We start from the raw sequence: 22,376 nt of genomic DNA, 5'->3' as shown, positions 1-22,376 counted from the left end.
GAAAAGGTCTATATTTCAAGAGCCGCAATGCGTGTGAATAATGTCACTAAGCAGTCCTTAAGGAGCAGCATGCGGCTCCGGAGCTGAAGGTCGCCGACCCCTGAGAGGAATTGCAGCAAAACATGTGGACAACCACCTGTTCCATCTTTATGCGACAACAGTGCGTCCTCCTCGCACGCATGGGTTTTCTCAGGGTGAACAGGATTCCTCCCACGTGCAAACACTAATTTCTTGGCCAAGAACACCTTTGTATATATAGGGGACTGCAGAGCTCGGGGAATTGTTGGCGCCAGCTCATGCTGTGGCTGCCTTCCTGCTTGTCTGTGGTTCCTTCTCGCGCCATTACAAGTTGAAATTATGACTCTGAGAATTGTTGGACAATTTAAGGAATTGGCAACGGAATCAAGACACAAAGAACTGACCGATTAGCGAGGTTCGCTATGTATGGTGGGAAGTAAGTTCAACATACATACAAGACGAGGGGAAAACGGTGTGGGTGCATTTGAGGGGCATGACTTCAATGTCGAGACACTTTCATCAGTTTGAATTTGATTTTGTTTTATTTGTTACAAGGATGATCCCGTTTTGGCCAGTTGCCCAGCTTGTTTACAAGGAAGATCCGTGGTGTGTGAGCACAGCAGCGGCGGCAGCAGCAAAGCAAAGACAACAACATAGAATATTGCAGAGAGCGAATGCAGGGTCACTTCAGACTTAATGTACAACTAACAAACTAGGAATATAACTAACGGTCGCAAGTGGAACACAGCCGAATAAAAAAATAAGAAAACAGTGCAAATATGAGAGCACAATGCTTCGGGGAAAAAGTTAGGTACATGTGCAAGTGAACTCTCTATTTTAGTCTTAACAGTGATAGAGAAGATTCAATGTAGAGATCCTCCGCATACCTTGCTGCAGCTGGGCCAGCTCCTCCTGGAGCCTGGAGATGAGCAGCTGGCACTCTTCCAGGAGCTTCGTCCTCTTGCACAGCGCTTCCCAGCCAAGGGACTCTGGGGGTGAAGGACACGCGGGACACAAGCGGCAACGTTGAACCGTGAAGCATCTTGGCGTGGGTGAGCATGTGGTGCTAGTTAGAGAGGCCCAGTGTTGGTAGTAAAACTCCTGGCGTGGGTTACCATGTGGTGCAAGTCAGAGAGTGTTGGTAGTAAAACTCCTGGTGTGGGTTACCATGTGGTGCTCGTTAGAGAGGCCCAGTGTTGGTAGTAAAACTCCTGGCGTGGGTGAGCATGTGGTGCAAGTCAGAGAGTGTTGGTAGTAAAACCCCTGGCGTGGGTTACCATGTGGTACAAGTCAGAGACGCCCAGTGTTGGTAGTAAAACTCCTGGCGTGGGTTACCATGTGGTACAAGTTAGAGACGCCCAGTGTTGGTAGTAAAACTCCTGGCGTGGGTTAGCATGTGGTACAAGTCAGAGAGTGTTGGTAGTAAAACTCCTGGTGTGGGTTAGCATGTGGTACAAGTCAGAGAGTGTTGGTAGTAAAACTCCTGGCGTGGGTTACCATGTGGTACAAGTCAGAGGAGCCTAGTGTTGGTAGTAAAACTCCTGGCGTGGGTTACCATGTGGTACAAGTCAGAGAGTGTTGGTAGTAAAACTCCTGGCGTGGGTTACCATGTGGTACAAGTCAGAGGAGCCCAGTGTTGGTAGTAAAACTCCTGGCGTGGATTAGCATGTGGTGAAAATCAGAGAAGCCCAGTGTGGCAGTAAAACTCCTGGCTTTCCATGAAGTAAATGTGTGTATGTACTTAACACCGCAGGATGTCGCTTGTGACCGCCTGGGAGCCCACAGGAGGACAGAGGCGAATTAACAACTGCTGCTTCAATATTATCTTCTGGAACTGACGAAAATTCTCAGCTGGAAAGAAATGTGTGTGGATCGGGAGGAATAATTTATTGTATTTGTGTTTCTCAGAAAAGCCTTGCTGACTCGAGACTTTTTCCAAAAAGGTCTTCTCTGCTTGAGAAAGTTTTCAAGTAGAATGTTTGTTGGAGTCTTTTTTGCACGTGGAAGGAAAATGGAGCACGTGGAGAAAAATACACGCATGTTTGGGCGGATAACACTGACGCTCTGCAAAGTCTCGTGATCCACTTGGTATACTGCATCTTAAAGGCACCAAGAAGGCCTAAGATGGGGAATTTCATGGATGTACTCATTCTGAAATCTACATTTTTAGTCACTGTATAACAAGCTTAAGCCATGACATCAGGTGGGGCACAATTTTACAGCTTCATCAAGTATTGTGCAAATACTGTGCAGATATATATATTTTTTAAATGTGATACTGTTGGCAGTGTACAAGCACAAATATATAGATAAAACGCATGGCAATATCACTGTTCAAAAGAGGAAAATACATCTATAAAATGGGTGATGTTTCAGGCGAAAGGCCTTCTTTATAGCAGTGAGACAGGTCACCGAGATCGTGTAATAACATACTGGATGCATTGCTCTTGCGTAGCTTGCAAAATACTGTGGAAGTTCTACCCATGAGGCCTGGCGGAACAATCGCTTCACCTCATCGTGCAACCCTTGACGTGCGATACTTTGGCTCAGCGGGGCTGGGTGGGGGGGGGGGAAAACTCGTGTCCGCGTTTCGCCCGGTAAGGGCGGAGGGGAGGATGGGAGCGTGGAGGGTGGGTGTGGAGAGGCATGTGGCGGGGAGGGAACACCAGGGAAAGGCCCGGCTTCAGGAAGGGCAGCGGGGCAAGAGTGCGGCACTGCAGCACAGAGCGGTGGCGTGGCCCGGTCGCCCATTAAACCGCGGTCGCGCACGAAAGCTTGCTGCGTCAACACGCCTCATTTCCTTCCTCGCGCGTTTGAAGTTCGTGTGACCTGCTTCTTTCAAAGATTTTTTTTTATCACTTCAGGGGTTTTTACAGATGGACAAGAAAAGTGCCCTGCCCAGCACCGTGGAAAAGATCGAATCTGCTTAATTAGGTCACCGCTATCAAACTTATTCCAGTTCACACTCTGCTGAAAATATTTTGGCTTCTCGTTTTATAAAAGCCGCTTGAATTCGTGTGAGCCTTCAAAGTTCTCGGATTTTAAAAAAACCGTTGCTGGAAACGCATTGTTGACGAGAACCTGCGGCCGACAGAACCACAACCGCTACTTGTATTCCTGCTCAGTATCTCGCTAATACGCCGCCGCCGCCGTGCCGGCCATGCTCACGCTGTGGAACGCCTTTCAGATAACATCTCTTACGACACAAACGGATGTGCCAGAAGCGCGCGCGTTTTTAGGCCTCACCCTCCCTTTCTGACGCATAGGCCTGGAGTAAAACTTTTTTTTGTTGTAATCAAGCTGTGCTGGGAACTTGGTAATGAAAGTCGACAGGAAGGCTCCTGGGTGGGACGGCGTGCATCCGACTCCAGCCTATCTCCCTAACCTCTGCTGGGAAGACCGGCACAGGAACAAGAGTGAGGGGGGGGGGGGCTTGGCAGATTTTTAATCTCACGTCGTTAGCCAGGGTCTGCGTGGTGCTGTAACTCGACCTATTATTGGCAGCGGTTTTGCACGTTTTTTTTAATTGGCCTATTAATAGGAGCGCCGCAACAGCGAAACCACACATTCGTCGCAAGTCGAAGGGCGAATTTCACCTGTGATGGGGTGCCCATCGTACCAAAGATAAGGCAGGCCTGCTCATCGTTCACGGCAAATGGAACGCTGGATGCCGTGCACGTGACGCGCTGAAATCACGTAACCCCGTGCTCCTCATTTCAATCGGCGGCGACATGCAAGAGGCCCCATTAACTCAATCACGGCCGAGTTGGCGCATTGCAAAGTTAACAAATGTGCAATGCGCCATTATTCTCCTGAGTGCAGCAACATCTCGTGAAATGTTCCAATAGACGACAACAACAAAAATACGATCACCATTCATTAACGGCTTCCAAATCAATGGCACCGGACACGGTGAATGCGGAACAAAATACTAATTCAGAGCCATAGAATTGCGTCACTTACCTTTAATTTGCACATTCAACACTCCAATCTAATTCTACGACACATCTTCCTGTAACCCTGTAGTATCAACTCGAGGAATCCGATGAGCTATGAAGCTCTATTTCACAGATGTGTAGTAGGGCCGGGTCAGCAAGTTACAACATAAAATGATACAAAAAAACGATGGGAGTGCAAAATAGAGAAAAAGTTAAACAAGTCACTAAATATAAACAAATTAAACATATTTTTCGATTTAAAGCTTTCGTGACTGCAGGGATTCATCTTCTTGGTTCTTTCGGTAAAGTCACGTAGAAGGGAAGTAATAAAATACTAAAAATAAAACATAATAAAACAATTCTCACGACGTTTCGGCCACAACGCAAGCAGCCGTCCTCAGGTGAAAACCAGGTCCGTCGAGGCGACAGAGTCTGAATGAAACAGCACACGAGCTTGGAGCATATATATAAGCTGGGCGCATTGACAAAGGAATTTGCATATCAAAATGAATTTAGCATATTTATGGGAAATGCAGGAATGTGATTAGTACTGCATATGCATGTGCATTATGCAGGATTTACAGCATCAAAGGGAGCTGCAGTTTGCTGCTTCTGCAGCAGTTGCTGCTGCTGCTGCAGTTTCTGCTGCTGCTGCAGTTGCTGCTGCTGCTGCACTTGCTGCTGCTGCTGCACTTGCTGCTGCACTTGCTGCTGCTGCTGCACTTGCTGCTGCTGCTGCACTTGCTGCTGCTGCTGCACTTGCTGCTGCTGCTGCAGTTGCTGCCTTATCCATTTTAATATAACACTATGTATTATTCTACCCACCCTAATGTGTATCATACTGCTATATGTTTACTGTACAATTACGACACCATACATTACTCTGCACACTGCACCATGCCAGTGAGTGGAACGTGGTCTGAAAGTCACCGTAAACGTGAACACAATCAGTTAAGATCCGAAATGGTTTATTACGTCCTTCCAATGATTGCTAAGCCAGAATCCATCTTCTCGGTTGAAATTGTCTCTGTGTTTGTATATGTGGATCGCCTCATGAACGAATCTCTCATGATAGCCAGATGGCTTGCAGAGAACCTCTGTCTTGGAGAAGTCAATGTCATGTGAGCCCACTGAATTGTAACAGTGATCTGCCACGGCTGAGGTGTTTGTCCTACCGTGTTTCAGGTCTGCCTTATGTTCACGGATGCGGTCCGAGACATGTCGTTTGGTTTCTCCAATGTAACTGCTACCACAGAGGCAACTTAGTTTGTAGACGCCAGGGTACTGTATGTCTGGAACCACATCTTTTACAGACGGGACCAGATCACGGATTTTATGTACTGTGTTGAATCGGACCTGGATCTTGTGTTTAATCAGGATTTTGGAGATCTTTTTTGTGACCCCAGCAATGTAGGGTAAGGTGATGGTCTTGAAAGGCTCCTCAACAGGATCCTTCTTGATGGTTGGAGTGATGGCTTTGCAGATTGTGTAGTCGGAGTAACCATTAGCCTTAAGAGCTTGGCGTACGTGTTTGAGTTCACTGGAAATGTGTTCATGGTCGGAGATGCATTGGGCTCTATGATATAGAGTCTTGATGAGGGAATTCTTCTGGGATGGATGGTGGTGGGAATCCGGTTTTAGATAAGCATCCGTGTGGGTGGCTTTCCTGTAGACAGAGTGGCTCATTGAACCATCAGGTCTCCTTTTGATTAGGACATCCAAAAAGGGTAGCTTGCCATCATTTTCGACTTCCATGGTGAATCTGATGGCTGGGTGTATGGAATTGATGTGGTCGAGAAATTGGTCTAGAGCAGGCCGGCCATGTGGCCTGCTCTAGACCAATTTCTCGACCACATCAATTCCATACACCCAGCCATCAGATTCACCATGGAAGTCGAAAATGATGGCAAGCTACCCTTTTTGGATGTCCTAATCAAAAGGAGACCTGATGGTTCAATGAGCCACTCTGTCTACAGGAAAGCCACCCACACGGATGCTTATCTAAAACCGGATTCCCACCACCATCCATCCCAGAAGAATTCCCTCATCAAGACTCTATATCATAGAGCCCAATGCATCTCCGACCATGAACACATTTCCAGTGAACTCAAACACGTACGCCAAGCTCTTAAGGCTAATGGTTACTCCGACTACACAATCCGCAAAGCCATCACTCCAACCATCAAGAAGGATCCTGTTGAGGAGCCTTTCAAGACCATCACCTTACCCTACATTGCTGGGGTCACAAAAAAGATCTCCAAAATCCTGATTAAACACAAGATCCAGGTCCGATTCAACACAGTACATAAAATCCGTGATCTGGTCCCGTCTGTAAAAGATGTGGTTCCAGACATACAGTACCCTGGCGTCTACAAACTAAGTTTCCTCTGTGGTAGCAGTTACATTGGAGAAACCAAACGACATGTCTCGGACCGCATCCGTGAACATAAGGCAGACCTGAAACACGGTAGGACAAACACCTCAGCCGTGGCAGATCACTGTTACAATTCAGTGGGCTCACATGACATTGACTTCTCCAAGACAGAGGTTCTCTGCAAGCCATCTGGCTATCATGAGAGATTCGTTCATGAGGCGATCCACATATACAAACACAGAGACAATTTCAACCGAGAAGATGGATTCTGGCTTAGCAATCATTGGAAGGACGTAATAAACCATTTCGGATCTTAACTGATTGTGTTCACGTTTACGGTGACTTTCAGACCACGTTCCACTCACTGGCATGGTGCAGTGTGCAGAGTAATGTATGGTGTCGTAATTGTACAGTAAACATATAGCAGTATGATACACATTAGGGTGGGTAGAATAATACATAGTGTTATATTAAAATGGATAAGGCAGCAACTGCAGCAGCAGCAGCAAGTGCAGCAGCAGCAGCAAGTGCAGCAGCAGCAGCAAGTGCAGCAGCAGCAGCAAGTGCAGCAGCAGCAAGTGCAGCAGCAAGTGCAGCAGCAGCAGCAAGTGCAGCAGCAGCAGCAACTGCAGTAGCAGCAGCAACTGCAGCAGCAGCAGAAACTGCAGCAGCAGCAGCAACTGCTGCAGCAGCAGTAACTGCAGCTCCCTTTGATGCTGTTAATCCTGCATAATGCACATGCATATGCAGTACTAATCACATTCCTGCATTTCCCATAAATATGCTAAATTCCTTTTGATATGCAAATTCCTTTGTCAATGCGCCCAGCTTATATATATGCTCCAAGCTCGTGTGCTGTTTCATTCAGACTCTGTCGCCTCGACGGACCTGGTTTTCACCTGAGGACGGCTGCTTGCGTTGTGGCCGAAACGTCGTGAGAATTGTTTTATTTTTATTATTTTATTACTTCCCTTCTACGTGACTTTACCGTAAGAACCAAGAAGATAAATTAAACATAACTTCATTACGTAAGTCCGCCTTTTCAACACTAAATGCAAGCTTGGGCAAGGCAGCAAAAACAAGAACAAAAGCAGTCCCAGACCACACCAAGATAAGTTCCTCAATAAAATAAAATTACACTATAAACGATAAGACTATTCTTATTTTACACGTAAGACCAACTGAGCTGTATAGCTCTTTTTCAGAAGCGACCTGGTCACAAATGATAGCTCAACAAAGTGGCTCATCGTGTGGAAATTTATTGCAGCCAAATACTCGAAACACACGTTTCAAAATGTTGATAAAAAACCCGAGGACCTGGAGAAACATCCACACGACTACAGGGAGAACACGCAAACGCCAAATATACAGACATCTTGGTCGGAATTGAACCCACAACCTCCTGTATACCAGGTGAGGTATTTAACATCTCGCCAACATGGCACCCCATTAAAATGTAACTATCGTTAAACAGGTAAGGATCAAAGTTACAAATCACATGAGCAATGTGGCTGTATCCAGATCGAATCTTCTCTAGTAGCAGTTTATCGTACCAAACCAATAATCCTCAAGAAAAGCATCACCAAGTCTCTGCGTGGTTTTTATGGGGAGTCCCGTTTTCAAACGGTTGGTCAATTATTTTTTTTGTTTTGGGAATGTATACACGTATCAGTGAGAGAAAGTGGTGGCTTGAGGGGGAGAGGGCGGCCCATCCAACAGTGGATGCACCATGGCCGATTACTTTTACGTTTAAATGTTGAAGGAATACCAGAACGCCGGGTGAAAACCCCACGTACGGTCGAGCTAAATATTCCAACTCTGCACAGGGATACCCCGTCGTCCAAAGCCTCCATATGCCTGCCGCCACCGCCGCACCATCAGCAGGCGATCTCAAGTGCACGACGCCTCCATTTCTGCAACGTCAACCAACGGCCGCCTCCTAGCTGCTGCCTACAGGGCCGTGGCATCGCCACCAAATCCAGCAGACCGCAGATCAACGGACAAAAATTACTGCGCTGTTACAGTAAATTGAACTAACGCGCACAACACAGCTCATCCGTGGAGTGATGGCGATCAGACATCCGTCGAATGAGCTGCAATTGCCTTTGTTCATTCCTTATGAATTCAACTTGTAAAGACGTCTTCACTTACAACAGGGGGAAATTAAAAGTCGCAATAGAATGGGAAGTATTGGAAAAATCTAATCGTGTCCAAACAACACAAGGTGCGGTGGGAAAATGTGGCTGATCATGTGATACCCATTGTGTCATGCATTTGCCAGTTATATCTTTTTTGAAGGCTCAGAAGAGTTTCTGGAGAAGAAACAAGCATCTATTGAGATCCCGATGAGCCCAATTCACTTCATATAGGAAGCGAGAAGAGGGACTGATGCACATTACCGATTGCTTTCCCCATGATCCCAAAAATACATTGAAAATCAAGGACTCATCTTTTCTCAAGCTCAGCTACTGTATATCTGCTGTGCAAACAACACTACACGTGCACACACCTAATCTATCAGCAGCCGAGTTGAAAATGTAATGGCAATTCACCACAAACCATGGATTGATTGCGATATTGTTAAATTATGTAACGCCAGCATTAACGGGACTGCAAACGATGGCTACCATTAGAATCCCTCTCAGGGACCAACTTCATAACGGGTGAACGCCCTATCAGTAATAATCGTCCATTGTCAATATTATGAATAATAACTTTGTAGATTCCAAGCCTCCACAGTATAAACTTCAGCACATAAACCGACAACGATAGAAAACGACAATGATGAGACTGCACAACCTATAGGAATAGGACAAGGGGAGAACGAGACGGTCTTGGGAGCGTGGAGATCACGTCAAGCGCGCGCCCGTGCGTGTCTGGAAGGGGGCCAGGCGGGGTGGGGGGGGCACGGTGCGATGGCGAGCGCTGGAAAATGAGGTGTGTGTGAAGCAGCTGCGCTCCTGTTCTCCCCCACCCCTGTGCCGTGTCCCCGTTCACTGCCACTCAAGCATGGGAAAGCGGTGGCGCTCACAAGGGGCCAAAGACAACACCCTGTTGGAGGAGGTTGGGTGGGGAGCAAGGGAGGGAGGGAGGGATGCGGGGACACTGGCTGAAATGGCAGCCTGCCAGATTCGCTAATGATTTTACGTCGTACTTGTAAACTGCAGTTGAGTGCAAGGCCGAGCTTGTGAGCCCTATAAAATTAGAAAAAAAAACTGCAGTAGTGGGGATTCGTGACGGCGTGTGAAGGGCGTGCAACAATGCTCTTTACGTAGACGTTTAACATTACCGATGACCTTCCCAGGTCAGAGTTCGCCTCTGCAGCTTTAATGTTTGAACACGTGCACATTCACCTGCATAACATCCTGGCTGCAAACCAACAAGGACATCGCCGGCATTCACTTACGTATGTACGCACGCGAGTGAGCGCAAAGGTGCCGCGTGTGCGTGCGAACACCGGCCTGTCGTCCCAGCTCTTGCCTTCTGCCCATCCGGGCGCATTACTCGATAATAGCAGCAGTTAGAACCACTGGTCGTCTGGGAGGCATCGTTGTGATGCGCGGTGGAACAGCGGTGGCGGGTGCTGCCCCTTATGCACGCGGTTCTGCAAAGTTTTTTGAAATATTTCTTCCCCACCGGAATCTGTATAAGTCGCTTGTAGTTGGGGCAAAGTGTCCTGCCAAACTTGCCCGGGAGGGGGACGTAATTAAGTGGATAGCGGGAGTCACCTTTCATTGCTTTCCGCAGGAAGAGACCGGCGCTGGGACAGGTTAAGCGGCGTGCAAACGAGCAGGAGCAGGGCGCGCGAGTCACCCGGAGCGATTACAGCTGACAAAAGGGGCAACGGGGAGAAAATCTGCTCTTCGCAAATTTTTTTTGCCGTAATTAGTTTTTCCCCTTCGACAAATGTTTTTGATATTAAACCAAGAACACTCTAAAGAGAAAATTGCCAAACTGGCGGTATTTTATGAAAGCAATTTTAAAACAACCTTGTAAAATTTAAACGCTTCGTGCGATCGCTTTTATACAAAACTGTTGAGCGCAAGGTGCCAGCACGCGGGTCGTGGTTTGTTTGAAATTATAATTGCGCGCAAGGACATTACGTCTTGCCCACTTTGCAGAGCTGGTAAGAAAGTAATAGAATTCTGTGTGTACAATAAGATCACAATAAGTCCAATTACACAAACCATGGGCCACGAGGTATAAAGGGGGTTACAGTGTGTGCTTGATTGCAACTGGACTATGCACTGCAAAGCAAAATAATTTCCCGATTAAATTTGTAAAATGTGTTCACATTTCTAAATAAATTGGTCACACATTTAAGGAGCGTGCATTTAATCGCATCGTAATAAACTCTATATGATGGAGTGCAAGGTTGTCTAAAGCTACACAGATAGAAAGCAGTGCCGCCTCTGATTTGCATGGTTGGCTGGACAGTACGAAAGACGTTCAACATACATACAGAGTGTCTGCAAGTGGGGTATTTGTCAGCTACTCACCGTCCACGGCACGGCCTTCCATCTCCTTCCACAGCAGGTGGTCCATGCTGCTCGTGACAAGGTCGACTTCCTCAAGCCGCTGTGCCACATCGTGGCGGCTCAACGTGGCCACCCCACCGTCGAGAAACTGTGCCTCGGTCAAGGGCAAACACACCGGTCGGATACAGGAGAGTGCGCGCACGCACCTGCATACACACACGGCAGTGGGTTCACACGCCGAAGGTGTCCCGGGCCTTGGTTTACTCGTGCGAGGCGCGATAACACGCAAGGAGTGATGACAATGATAAACGGTCAGGTTCGTAATTAATTTCTTTGGGTTAGATTGCGGTAGGAATCGTTTTTTTATGATAACCCTTAGCCGCCCGACACAGCCAATCGAATCAATGTGTCCCAAGGGCAAATGAGCCAATTGATTTCTGTTGATAAGTGAGCAAAATTGACAACTTTGTATGTTATGATGTTTCGCTGGAGATTATTATACAATTATGAAATACATAATTGTGTCAAACTAGGACCCATATCTTCAAGAGCGGGACCTTCTATATAACATCTGGCAGGTCGCCTGCATTCATTCCAATAAGCCTGGCTGCTGATGAGACATTGTATGTCGAATCCGGTCCAATGCTGCTGAATTTATGCACTCCCAGAAAGCCATGGGGCTTATGGGTTGTGTAATAAATACTTTTATTTACGGGGAGAGAACTACAAAGGGGACGTAGTGTCTACCTAACTTTTTTGATAACATTAATATAGTGCGAACATTGTAATAATTTTAAGCCAATGAAAGCAATGAACAAATCGATCGTCAGAATCCAAAAGCAGGAAAACTTGCCAGTCAACGCCTGGTGTGATACGCTGATGGTGAATGATTATGTCATCGATCCACACTCACAAATTGTATGCTCATATTTTTCTTTACTTTGATCAAAGAAATAATCAGTAGATTAATCCCATATTTCAACAGATAATTGCAGTTATATGCTTACAGATAAATGGAATATTGCTACAAGCCTTAAAAAATAAACCAATGCACTGCAAGTTGAATACGGGCACACGTGCATTGAAAGTCAATTTTAAAATGAAATAAATAAAAACACTGTTAACACTCACCGATCCATCGCAACCAGAGCAATCTTTCCCTTATGGTGTTGGAATTGGTTTCCCATGGACACTAATCCACAGCACAAATCAGCCTTACTCAGTAAGTCAATTAGTTCTCTCGAATGGCATGTGGCTCGGAGTTCAAGGGGAATTTGGTGTCAAGCACAAGACTAATTCCTTACCAACTCAGCTCGAGCCTCCGCACCCTACGAGGACTAGATCAACTCAAACGGCAATCTAGGATTCTAAACAATGGTCATGCAGAGAGCCCTTTGTTAAAATCCACTGCCAAATGAGGGCGAGTCATGACGATTGTTTGACCATGCTTCAGCAAGCTGGAACAGTGAGGGTTGGTATGTGTGTATGCTGAACTTCTTTCACACCGTACGTAGCCAACTGTGCTAATCGGAGGTGCGGCGGAAGATCAACTAATTACAAAAAATCAGTTCGAAAGAAATGAGCTTTCAATCTAGATGTAAAAGTGCATAGCTCCAGTGGCTTTCTAATATCGCGTTCCAGACGGCCGCATAAGCATATTTGAAAGCGCGCGATGCGGTGACTGACTTTGTTCGACGGCTAGCCAAAAGCCACCGCTCTGAGGATGACTGGAGTTCGCGTGATGGTTTATGCCCCTTGACGAGATCAACAAGGTATACGTTGTCTTTGTGGATGCTGTACGCACGTCTGCAATGCATCGCTGTCGGACGTGCGTAAAGCATTCACGGCAGAGGCATAGAAGTATACAGGACAATAGTTTGTGGTCTGCATTGCCCTTTACTGCCCACCGGGTAGTCCCACAATCCCCATGTTTGTAAATTGTGGCCAACCTTGCCAGCACTCTACGCAGGGCTAACCGGCAGTTTCTCAGACCTGGCACACTGCGGGTAATTTGGTCTTTGGCAACTGCAAATACATGCGTTGTTGTAGGTCATCCGAATATGCCACGGTGGAGAGATGTTAACTACCTCGCCTGGTATACAGGAGGTCGTGAGTTCGATCCCAACCCTGACGCCTGCTGTATATTTGGAGTTTGCATGTTCTCCCCGTGGTCGTGTGGATTTTCCTCGGAGTTCTCCAGTTTTTCCCTCCACATTTATAAACATGCATTTCGAGTATTTGGCTATTAATCCACACATGATAAGCCATTTTGGTGAGCGATCATTTGTGGCCATATCGCTTCTGAAAAAAGAGCGATATAGCTCAGTGGGACTTACTTGGTAAAATAAAGAACTGTTGTATAGTTTTTTATGCGATGGAAAAATATATGAGTGGTCGCGTTTTCTCCCATTGATTCTTCAGGGCACTGACAGCAGATCAAGGCATTCCTTTTGCAAGAAAAAGTGCGGCCGGATCGATCCAGCAGAGGGCACCTTCTGACAGGAACGTTGCTCGGCCTCTCACGGAAAAAGACGCAGTTTCCCAAACCTTGACAATCACTTTGACGCATATTCCCAGGGGTGTGTCATGGTAGGTGAGAACGAAAAATAAACCAAATGGGCAGCTGTGTTAATTTTGGCCTTGGGTAAAAGAAAGCATTGTCGGCTAAAGCTTATTTGTACTCCTCGGCGATGCGAGTGGATTTGCATCGGACGCGCTCCCGTGTCTGCTCCCCGTGCCAGGACGTGGAAGCAGGCACAGCAGGCTCTCCCCATCACTAACATTTATTTGTCCTGGGGAGACCTTACGTGAAACATCTCTTCCTTGCCGCTTGCCAGGTTCCACACCCAGTCCAAAAGCGTGCACTTGCAACGGGGGGGCAGGGGGGAGGCAAACTTCCTTTCTGCAAAACAGCGGCCAGGCAGGCCTGGTGTGCTCAACTTGTCAACGCACCGTTTTACGCAACGAGGGCTCCGTTATTAGATCCACATGATAAGCCACATGGTTGAGCTATCATTTGTGCCAGGTCGTTTCTGCAAAAATAGCTATATAGCTCAGTGGGCCTTACCTGGTAAAATAAGAAATTGTTTAGTTGAAAAGTTTTATTAAGCGGACCCCAAAACACTAAAGAGCAACCACAGTCCCTTCGTGTTACTAACTCGGAGTACAATGCTCCAGTACGGTCAAACTAAAGCCATGCCCATAAAATGTATACAGAACTCACTCAATGCTGCAGAATCATCACTACTGGACATCTGTGAAAAAAGAGTTTCATAGTTCATCAGATTCCTCCAGTCTACATAAAGATTCTGTTTCTGATGGGACTATGAACTCCACTCCCACACTGCCACTGCACGGTGCAGTGGTAACTGCGCCACCATCAGTAAGAGAGACACAAAAAACATCGCGTGACCCTATCCAGACGGTGCTTCACACGGACCTCTTTGTTTCAGCCCGGAGTCCTTTGGCTCTGTGTGCTTGCCAGCATCGCACCATTTCTTAAGGATACAGTCGACCGCAACTTCAGGGCGTACGCCTCCTCCTCTGGCGTGCAGCTGTCCTGCAGTAGGCCCACCTTCTGCCAGAGGCTGGGAACAACACAAACACAACAGAGATGTATTTGAGTCCTGCAGATCGCACTAACAAGAGGCCTTGCAGTGGCAGCTACGAGTGCTGGCCGTTCGACCGGCAAAAATGACCAGCCATGATGCGCTCGGGAAATTTCATGGCAAAGCCTCTATCTAGCCAATGAAAACAGAGTTTGTTTATATGTGTTTCATGTACAATGGTTGGTCTACAGAGCACACAATCCTGGGGTGACGATGCAGCCCTCTGATCTGATTGGACGTTTCCATGGCCAGTTGCAGCGATTAAATTTGTTCAGATATTCGGCCTTCAGGCGTTACATCTTTAGTGAGCAACAGCTGATGATACAAATAGGCATGGTGCTTTTGGCAACTCTACAATATTGATAGAGTAACTGGGATCCAATGTACCTGTGTTGGTCATCGTTTACATTATAACTTCTCAGCAAGTGTCTGCATTTCCAATACAAATATAACACAGGAGTTTAATATGTAAAAACATGTAAAACATACCTGTTCAGCCTGGCAATAAAGATGAAAACTCAATGAAATCATACGGCTGCAGATGAACCTAGTTATGACTGTAATTGCATGATTTTAAAGTTTTAACGGAGGATAAATCATTTCTGTGCAGGGTCCTTGGTTTGGTGAAAGGTGCCTTTAAACAAATCCAGTTTGATAGAGTGAATTAAACGCTCTATATTTAAGTGAAGTATTATCTGCTTGATTCCACCCACAAGGGTGTGATGAATTACTTTGAGTTGATATCATTCCGATAGTTCACATCTTAGTTAAAGTTTTTGTGACGTTTTGCATTCACACGATGCGCACATAAAAAATTATTACAATTTTTGTGCAACGCTCTTTTCCAAAAACACTCCTCAAAATCGGCGTTGCACCACAGCCAGCAAGCACACTGCCAAAACAATCGCTGTTATGGAGAGCATTGGCATGCACAGACCAAACCGTGACCTTGCATCACCGCCAGAGAGCCCCGCTCCCGACCAGCCTCGTCACCAACAAAATTGATTACACTGTGGATTTAGATCAATAGCCACAGATGCTATTTTATAAATCAAAATACCATTTGGGATTTGTTATATTACGTCTGGGCGGCACAAATGGATAAAAACGGCAGTTTGCAGGATGCTTCCTCAAAATCAATAGTTTTGGGGCGTGGAGCTGCCAACGTGGGCTCGGTACGGGTCATAACGCACACCGTGGATTCGGTACGGTCATCATGCACACTGTGAGCTCGGTATGGTCATCATGCACACTGTGAGCATGGATTCACTCACACAGCAAAGTTGGCCAATTCATTCACAAAATCTCACGTTCTAGCGAATCGGGGAAATGAGACGCATAAAATGAGTGTGCCCACCACGTTCCACATCATGTGCCGTGCGGTGCGAAAGAAGTTCAACATAGTGGCATGGATACACAAGATGATATCATTACTCTTCATTACTATTTAAACTATGCAAGCTAAATCGTATTTTACCAGGTAAGGCCCACTGGAGCTATATATCTCTATTTCCGAAGCAACTTGGCCACAAATGATAGCTCAACCAAGTGGCTTATCATGTGAACATTTATAGCGGCCAAATACTCTAAACGCGTGATGTTGATTCTAAATGTGGAGGGAAAAACCGGAGGACCCGGACAAAAATCCACGTGACCTCAGGGAGAACACCGAATATACGGGCGTCAGGGTTGGGATCGATCCCATGATGTCCCGCATGCCAGGCTAGGCAGTTAACATCTCGCCACTGTGGCGCCCTTAATGGCAAACCGTGGTGCCCTTTATGAACTTCCGGTACCAATTAACTTAATCACTTGAGCAGTATTGCTGCACTACAATTAAGTGCACTTTACAAAATCCTGTCATCACACAAATTGTTAAGGTGCAATCTTTCCTCTATTAATTACTCCAATGCCAGTTTTGCATGAACAAAAATATACATTGTATTCTGGGACAAATGCATTTGGAATCCATGAGTCACTGGCCAATGAAAGAGGTTTGAGAAACACGTGGCAGAAGGCTCTTACCGGTGATTTTTGGCCTGCTGTCTCTTGAACGTTTCAGGAAATTCCAGGTTTGAGCTGCCACAAAAAAAACACAACAGAGTTCATTTCCAGGACACTTTGTGCATAAGCAGCATAATCACCGTAAAAATATGTGTTGCCGATGATTGTGCAACATAAACACCCTGACGTTGATCCGAGCAGAGTTAACTACTGCACAAGCATCTTCATATGAATCCAAACTTCGACAGATACATTTCTCAGGCACACTTAAAAAATTTGTTTCAATAACCGCAATGCCACTAACACACAGAATGTCAAGCGTGACGGTGTATTGCCGGGTCAAATTAAAAATTCAACGAAAAGGACTGATTCATGGAATGATATTCATAAATAGGGCGAATGACACAAAAATTATAGATTCGAGTCAATACTATGACCCAGATTCACGACAATTAATTAAATCACGAGCAGATGAAACCACTTCATTACACAGCAACAAATCCCATCTCGCTCTGCCGCAGCACCACAGAGCAAAGAGCGCTGCGCTCCGTGACCCGCTAGCGCGAGAGGAGAACGTTTCGCCAAACGAAAACCGCACGGCCGGCGCGCGGTGGGGGGGAGCAACGCATGTTTACGTTGAAACGATTACACTGTTGGGGGTAAGACGCCGCCGCCAGTCAAATAATCCCGACATCAAATCAGTTCCCACGTTCCAGTTGGGCAGACGACGGCCGCAAGCTGGTTCGCGCGAGACTACCCTTTGTGTCGTGCGGTGAACTCATCCGCCTCCCGCGAGCACGCCGGTCGGCCGTCCAGCACGGCCGCCGATGCGGCCCCGGTGGGCTCATCCTCCGGGAAGGCCGCACCCATCTGAACATTACAAACAAGCGCGCCTTTAACGTCACCGCCGCCTACAAAGCGCACGATTGTTATCCTCTACCCCAAACAGTTCGCCTCACATTGTTAAGTCGCTCGCCGTCGCCCGCGGGTACGGCCGCTGAAATTGTAGCTCTAAAGAAAATGTTCCACGTTGAGATTAAAAAAGAAAATGCTGCTGCGTCATGCTGACTTGTCTTTGATAGTTAAGTGCCTTTGAATGAGTACATGTGCGACCAAAACAAAAAATATGCCTACAAACGTGTTTTATGTTAGAACACAGGCGGCTTTGTGTTTGCGAAAATAACGGAACACAGGGTCACTCCATGTCAATTCTATCCCGCTTCATTACCCGGGAATGGGGTCAGATTAATAACCTCCAGTGCACGCGACGGTCGTGGGGAGCAATCATCAAAGAAATGCTAGAACGGTGTACAAACCGGAACAAATCGTTACATTTACACAAAAGTAACATATTAATAGTGGTGTTTGTTGTTATTTAGCTGATGTAAAAAATAATATGAAATTAAGGGGTGTAGAGTTAAAGTGGTGGTGCAGTTGTTAGTGCAAATCGCTATGAACGCGATCACCCGTGTTTGATTCCTGGCCATGGCTAACATTGGTGAAGAATGATGTATTCGGGAACACATTTTTATACCGTGGATACAAATTGGATATAACGCGATTGAGTAAACAGAACTATGTCGCGCTAGTAGGAATAAGCGGTTGTACGGCTGCCTCGGCATAGCATCACACAAGGCACTGGGATACTGCTGGATGCTTAGAGATGCTACCCAGATGCCTCATTCTTTGTTCAGCCTGCATACGAATCTCACGTGTTATCGCGGACTGTGCTTTACCCTATTTTATATATTATTTATCATAACGCAATTTTCCCATAACGCGTTGTTCTGCAGGAATGCAACTGCCACGTTATAGAACAGACTGTGCTCTGCAATGTTCATTCTCTAAGAAAGTAAATATTTTAGCTTTTTCCAGATAAATATGAAATATACCGTAATTTTATTTTTGAAAAATCAATGCTCTCCACTCTGCCCTCACCTACATACATACACTGCCTTTCTTACATGCACATAAGTTTGGCTTGCATGGCCACAATGCACCTCAAATTATGGACCATCTAGTAAACCACTGTCATCCTTCAATAGAGGAATGGCAATACAGGAGAGCACCGATTATCCGGCAACTTCGGGGGGGATAGGGTGCCGGATTTTATAAACGCCGGATAATCATACATCTAAAAAAGGTTATTTTTGCACATTCTTGTATAACATTGTTTTTTAGTTGTCATATATAATTTTTGTGTTTTAAATTGGTTTACTATGTGAAATTGGCGTAAATAAACATACAAATAGACAATAATAACTTACCCTACTTTAAAAAGTATTTACTCTACAGGACTTGCCACTCTCCAATCTCGAAGACTCTGCATGGGGTTATGTATATACGTGCAGTATTTTCATTGTTTAAGTTGTGTCTAGTGTATAATATACTCTATTTAATATATTTAACACAAACCAAGCATAGCTACTTTTTTCGTCACACACACATTGCATATCCCCGTACTGGTACAGTCTTTGGAGCGATTTTGCCGGTTTCTCTGGATCGGCCTGCAAGTCGGATAATATTGGAAGCCGGATAATCGATGATCAACTGTATTACAAAAAACTCTCTCCTGAAACCCTCTCTCTCATGGCTGGCAGACTTCGACATTGGCATTTAGGCTCCTGGACACATTGCTGCCATCATTTGCAAGAATAGAACAGCCTTTATAAGCGGCACAGGTGTCATCAAAAAGGTACGGAATATGACACTAGTCTAGAGAAAAGTGCCTTCACAAATATATAACCGCCATCCGCCACTAAGTGGCGGTGACGTCACCACGGCGCTTGTGCCAGGCTACGTGCACGTTGAGGCCACGTGAAGTGTCGTACGCCCGCTGGCAGGAGGTCATGGGTAAGACCCAGGTGCCAGGCGTCGACTGACTGATATGAATGGCCGATGCTCCACCTGTGCCCCCTACTGTGCCAACTTACTATGCTTTAGCCACCCGGCGCTCTGCTCGTTGTGAGCGTCGCTCCTCCGCCCTCCGTTGTTGTTGGAGGGCGACTGCCTCCAACTGCCCAGTAGCATCCTTCACAAGCCTCATCCACAGATGCCAATCTTGACACCGCTTGTACCAGTCATTGGCAAGTCCACTCAGCGCCACCTCCTACTGCAACACATCACTCCATCTCTTCTCCAGCCCATGCCGTGCCCGTTTAGCCCCCTCTATCCAGCTGAACAAAAGCTGTTTAGGCATGCGGTGGCTGGGCATGCAGGCTACATACCGCAGCCAACACAGCCTTGCATGCCAGAGGAGTTCGCCGATGGGACTTTGTCCAGATCTTTCAAGGATTTGTAAGCTCCTCACACAATTCAGCCTGGTTAAACCCAGGATGGATCGTAGGCAGGCCAGCCTCAATGTTCTAACCGGCGAAGATGTTCCATTAGGGGGGTCCACGTTTCGCAAACGTAGAGAAGGGAGGGCATGACTGTGGCCGAGAAGACCTGAAGCAAAACTGACACCTTTTTGCAAGGAGTCATGTTTGCATAGACCGCAATACCTGCAGTCATAATACAAACAAAAGAACATAACTCTGATAATGTGCACTGTCCTTGAAGTTGATTGGTCCACACCCGAGACAGCTTTCCTTCGAGCCTTTTGGCGTCATCTGGTCCAACCCATATGAGACTAGGCTCGAAGGAAAGCTGTCTCGGGTGTGGACCAATCAACTTCAAGGACAGTGCACATTATCAGAGTTATGTTCTTTTGGTTGTATTATGACTGCAGGTATTGCGGTCTATGCAAACATGACTCCTTGCAAAAAGGTGTCAGTTTTGTTGCCAGATAGAAGGGTAAAGAACCAATTATCATATTTTTACTGGCAAATGAGGTCCCCATAGAGTAAGACCTGAAGCTTCGTGTGGAGCGACAGACCAGGTAAGCTTCCACACAGTGTTACGCAACCGATGAAAAGATAATGCCGCTCGACTAATTCGGAGACCTCTGCTGTCAAACCGGAACCGCTCATGAGCAAACTGCCCAGATATTGGAAGCTCTCCACTCTCTCCGCAACTGCCCCATCACCAATTGGGAGTTGTGGGGGTGGAGTGTCCGATGGTAGAAAATACCCAGGAAGGTGTTTAGTTTTGGTGGGGCTGATGGTAAGGCCAAACAAATATATATAGACACACACACACAGCTCCACCGGGAGATCAGCATCAAGACAAAGCCCAGATTAAGACACGCCGCTCACCTCCGCGGTGTGAGCTGTAGAAACACGCAGGCCCTTCGCGTTTGAGACACGTGATGCCGCTGCTGCCGCTGCTGCTGCTGTCACTGCTGCCGCTGCAGATTTCCGACCGCCCGGTACGCTGGATCGCTTGCCCTGCTTGTCGACTGCAGCTGCCTTTGGAACCCTCCTGTCCACCGCAGATGCTCGCGAAGCACTGGAAGTCCTGGCTCGGGCAGCTTGCATAGACGGAGGCCGCTCAGCACCGCAGGAGTCCACCCGCCTGCGGGAGAGAGACGAGGCTCTGGGCGCAGCCTTTGTGGCGGAGGTCGCCCTCGACGTGCCAGCGGCGGCCGTTGTTGGAGGGCCTCTCGTTTGGCTTTTCTCTTTCACAGCTTGATGTTTCCTGGGTGGTGCAGGGCCCCGTTTGTCCTGCACGGAAAAGCCGTCGACTTGTGGGGCTTGGTCGTTTGTGCCGACGCTGCCAGCGCTGTCCAGCTCCTTGAGGAAGTTTCTGCCAGACTCTCGGACCTTCAGGGCCTTTGCCAAAGCTTTGTTGAGCAGCTCCAAATCCTCCATCTCTTGAGCACGAGGTTTGGCTGGGTTGACATCAGGGTGACATCGGAAAACAAGTTTATTTCATAGCAAACTACATTGAAAGGATCAGGTGATCGTCAAATAGGCCAAATTCCCCACAGATGAGCATAAACAAACTCTGACTTTTTAAATGCCATAATAAAGCGGTTCTTAACCTGGAGTGCACACGCCCCCTAGGGGTGCGAGATTCCCTTTCTGGGGGCTAAGACATGCACATTTCTTTTAGAAGGTAAATCAACGAAACACAAAGTAAGCATGGGCACGTAAGTACAACTACTTTGTTTCATCAAACCTATGTATTTATTAACGTTATAATTTTTTTAACGATTTAGAACCAAAGGGGTGCAATGGGCCGTCCATAAATGACGTCACGTGCTTTTGGACGATTTTTTACCCCCTCCCCCCTCGTCACATGGCGTCACAAAAAGTCAGACCCCCCCTCAAATATGACGTCACAAAGCTCTGCCCCCCCTCCCCCAAAACCATATTTCCATTTTGAAAATAAAACATGCTTCAAATCGCTATAAACTATTGTCATTGTAGTGCGTATTTAATGTGGCGCTGCACTCTGATGTTGTAGGAGTGTTGTTATAACAGTTAGTGCTGTTATAACAATTCTATATTTATTTAAAGTTGCGCATTTTGATGTGACGTCACATTTCTCAACCCCCCCCCCTCGTCACACATCGTCACAAATGTCTGACCACCACCCCCCCAGGTGCGTGACGTCATTTATGGACGGCCCCCAAGGCCGCAGTAAAGGTCAAGAACCACTGCCATAATATAATTATATATACTAAGCCCTCTATGTTGCTCCTATTCACATTGTTTCACTATAATGTCGTGAATGAATTAGGGAATGTAAAAATGCATTGATTCACTACAACAGTACAGGCAGTCCCCGGGCTACGGAAGGGTTAGGTTCACGAGAAATATCCGTAACCCGAATTTTCCGTACGTCAGAAACTGAACAATTTCACCCCAAAATCAACGATAAAATAATCCCATAGCCAGAAAGAGTTGTGCCTTCCCTACCGTTTTCTCTCAGTACTGCATCTCGCGCTGTAGTCCGTTTTCTATTGCTTCCTGTACCGTATTGCTATACATACGCTCTGCACGTCCTATGATTCTTTCATTTGATCGAATATCTAACCTATACACCACCCATAATTAAACTAATGGAACAT

At 46.6% G+C, this 22,376-nt stretch overlaps 1 protein-coding gene across 2 annotated transcripts in view; it reads right to left on the bottom strand.

The window, feature by feature from the left end:
* The window catches only part of TEDC2 (tubulin epsilon and delta complex 2), a 36,120-nt gene that overhangs the window by 3,265 nt on the left and 10,479 nt on the right, over positions 1–22,376 (bottom strand). For both annotated transcript variants that reach the window (XM_061555363.1, XM_061555373.1), the window contains exons 4-9: positions 20,617–21,191; positions 17,178–17,290; positions 16,442–16,495; positions 14,317–14,395; positions 10,830–10,956; positions 906–1,007 (exon numbers count right to left, since the gene is read on the bottom strand). In XM_061555363.1, coding sequence (XP_061411347.1) covers positions 906–1,007; positions 10,830–10,956; positions 14,317–14,395; positions 16,442–16,495; positions 17,178–17,290; positions 20,617–21,191 — 1,050 coding nt within the window. The remainder of the gene's footprint in view (positions 1–905; positions 1,008–10,829; positions 10,957–14,316; positions 14,396–16,441; positions 16,496–17,177; positions 17,291–20,616; positions 21,192–22,376) is intronic.

This window comes from Lethenteron reissneri, chromosome 3 (genome assembly GCF_015708825.2).
Source record: "Lethenteron reissneri isolate LAM-NWPU_2019-01 chromosome 3, ASM1570882v1, whole genome shotgun sequence".
NCBI lineage: Eukaryota > Metazoa > Chordata > Hyperoartia > Petromyzontiformes > Petromyzontidae > Lethenteron > Lethenteron reissneri.
This window is presented reverse-complemented; position numbering and strand designations above follow the sequence as displayed.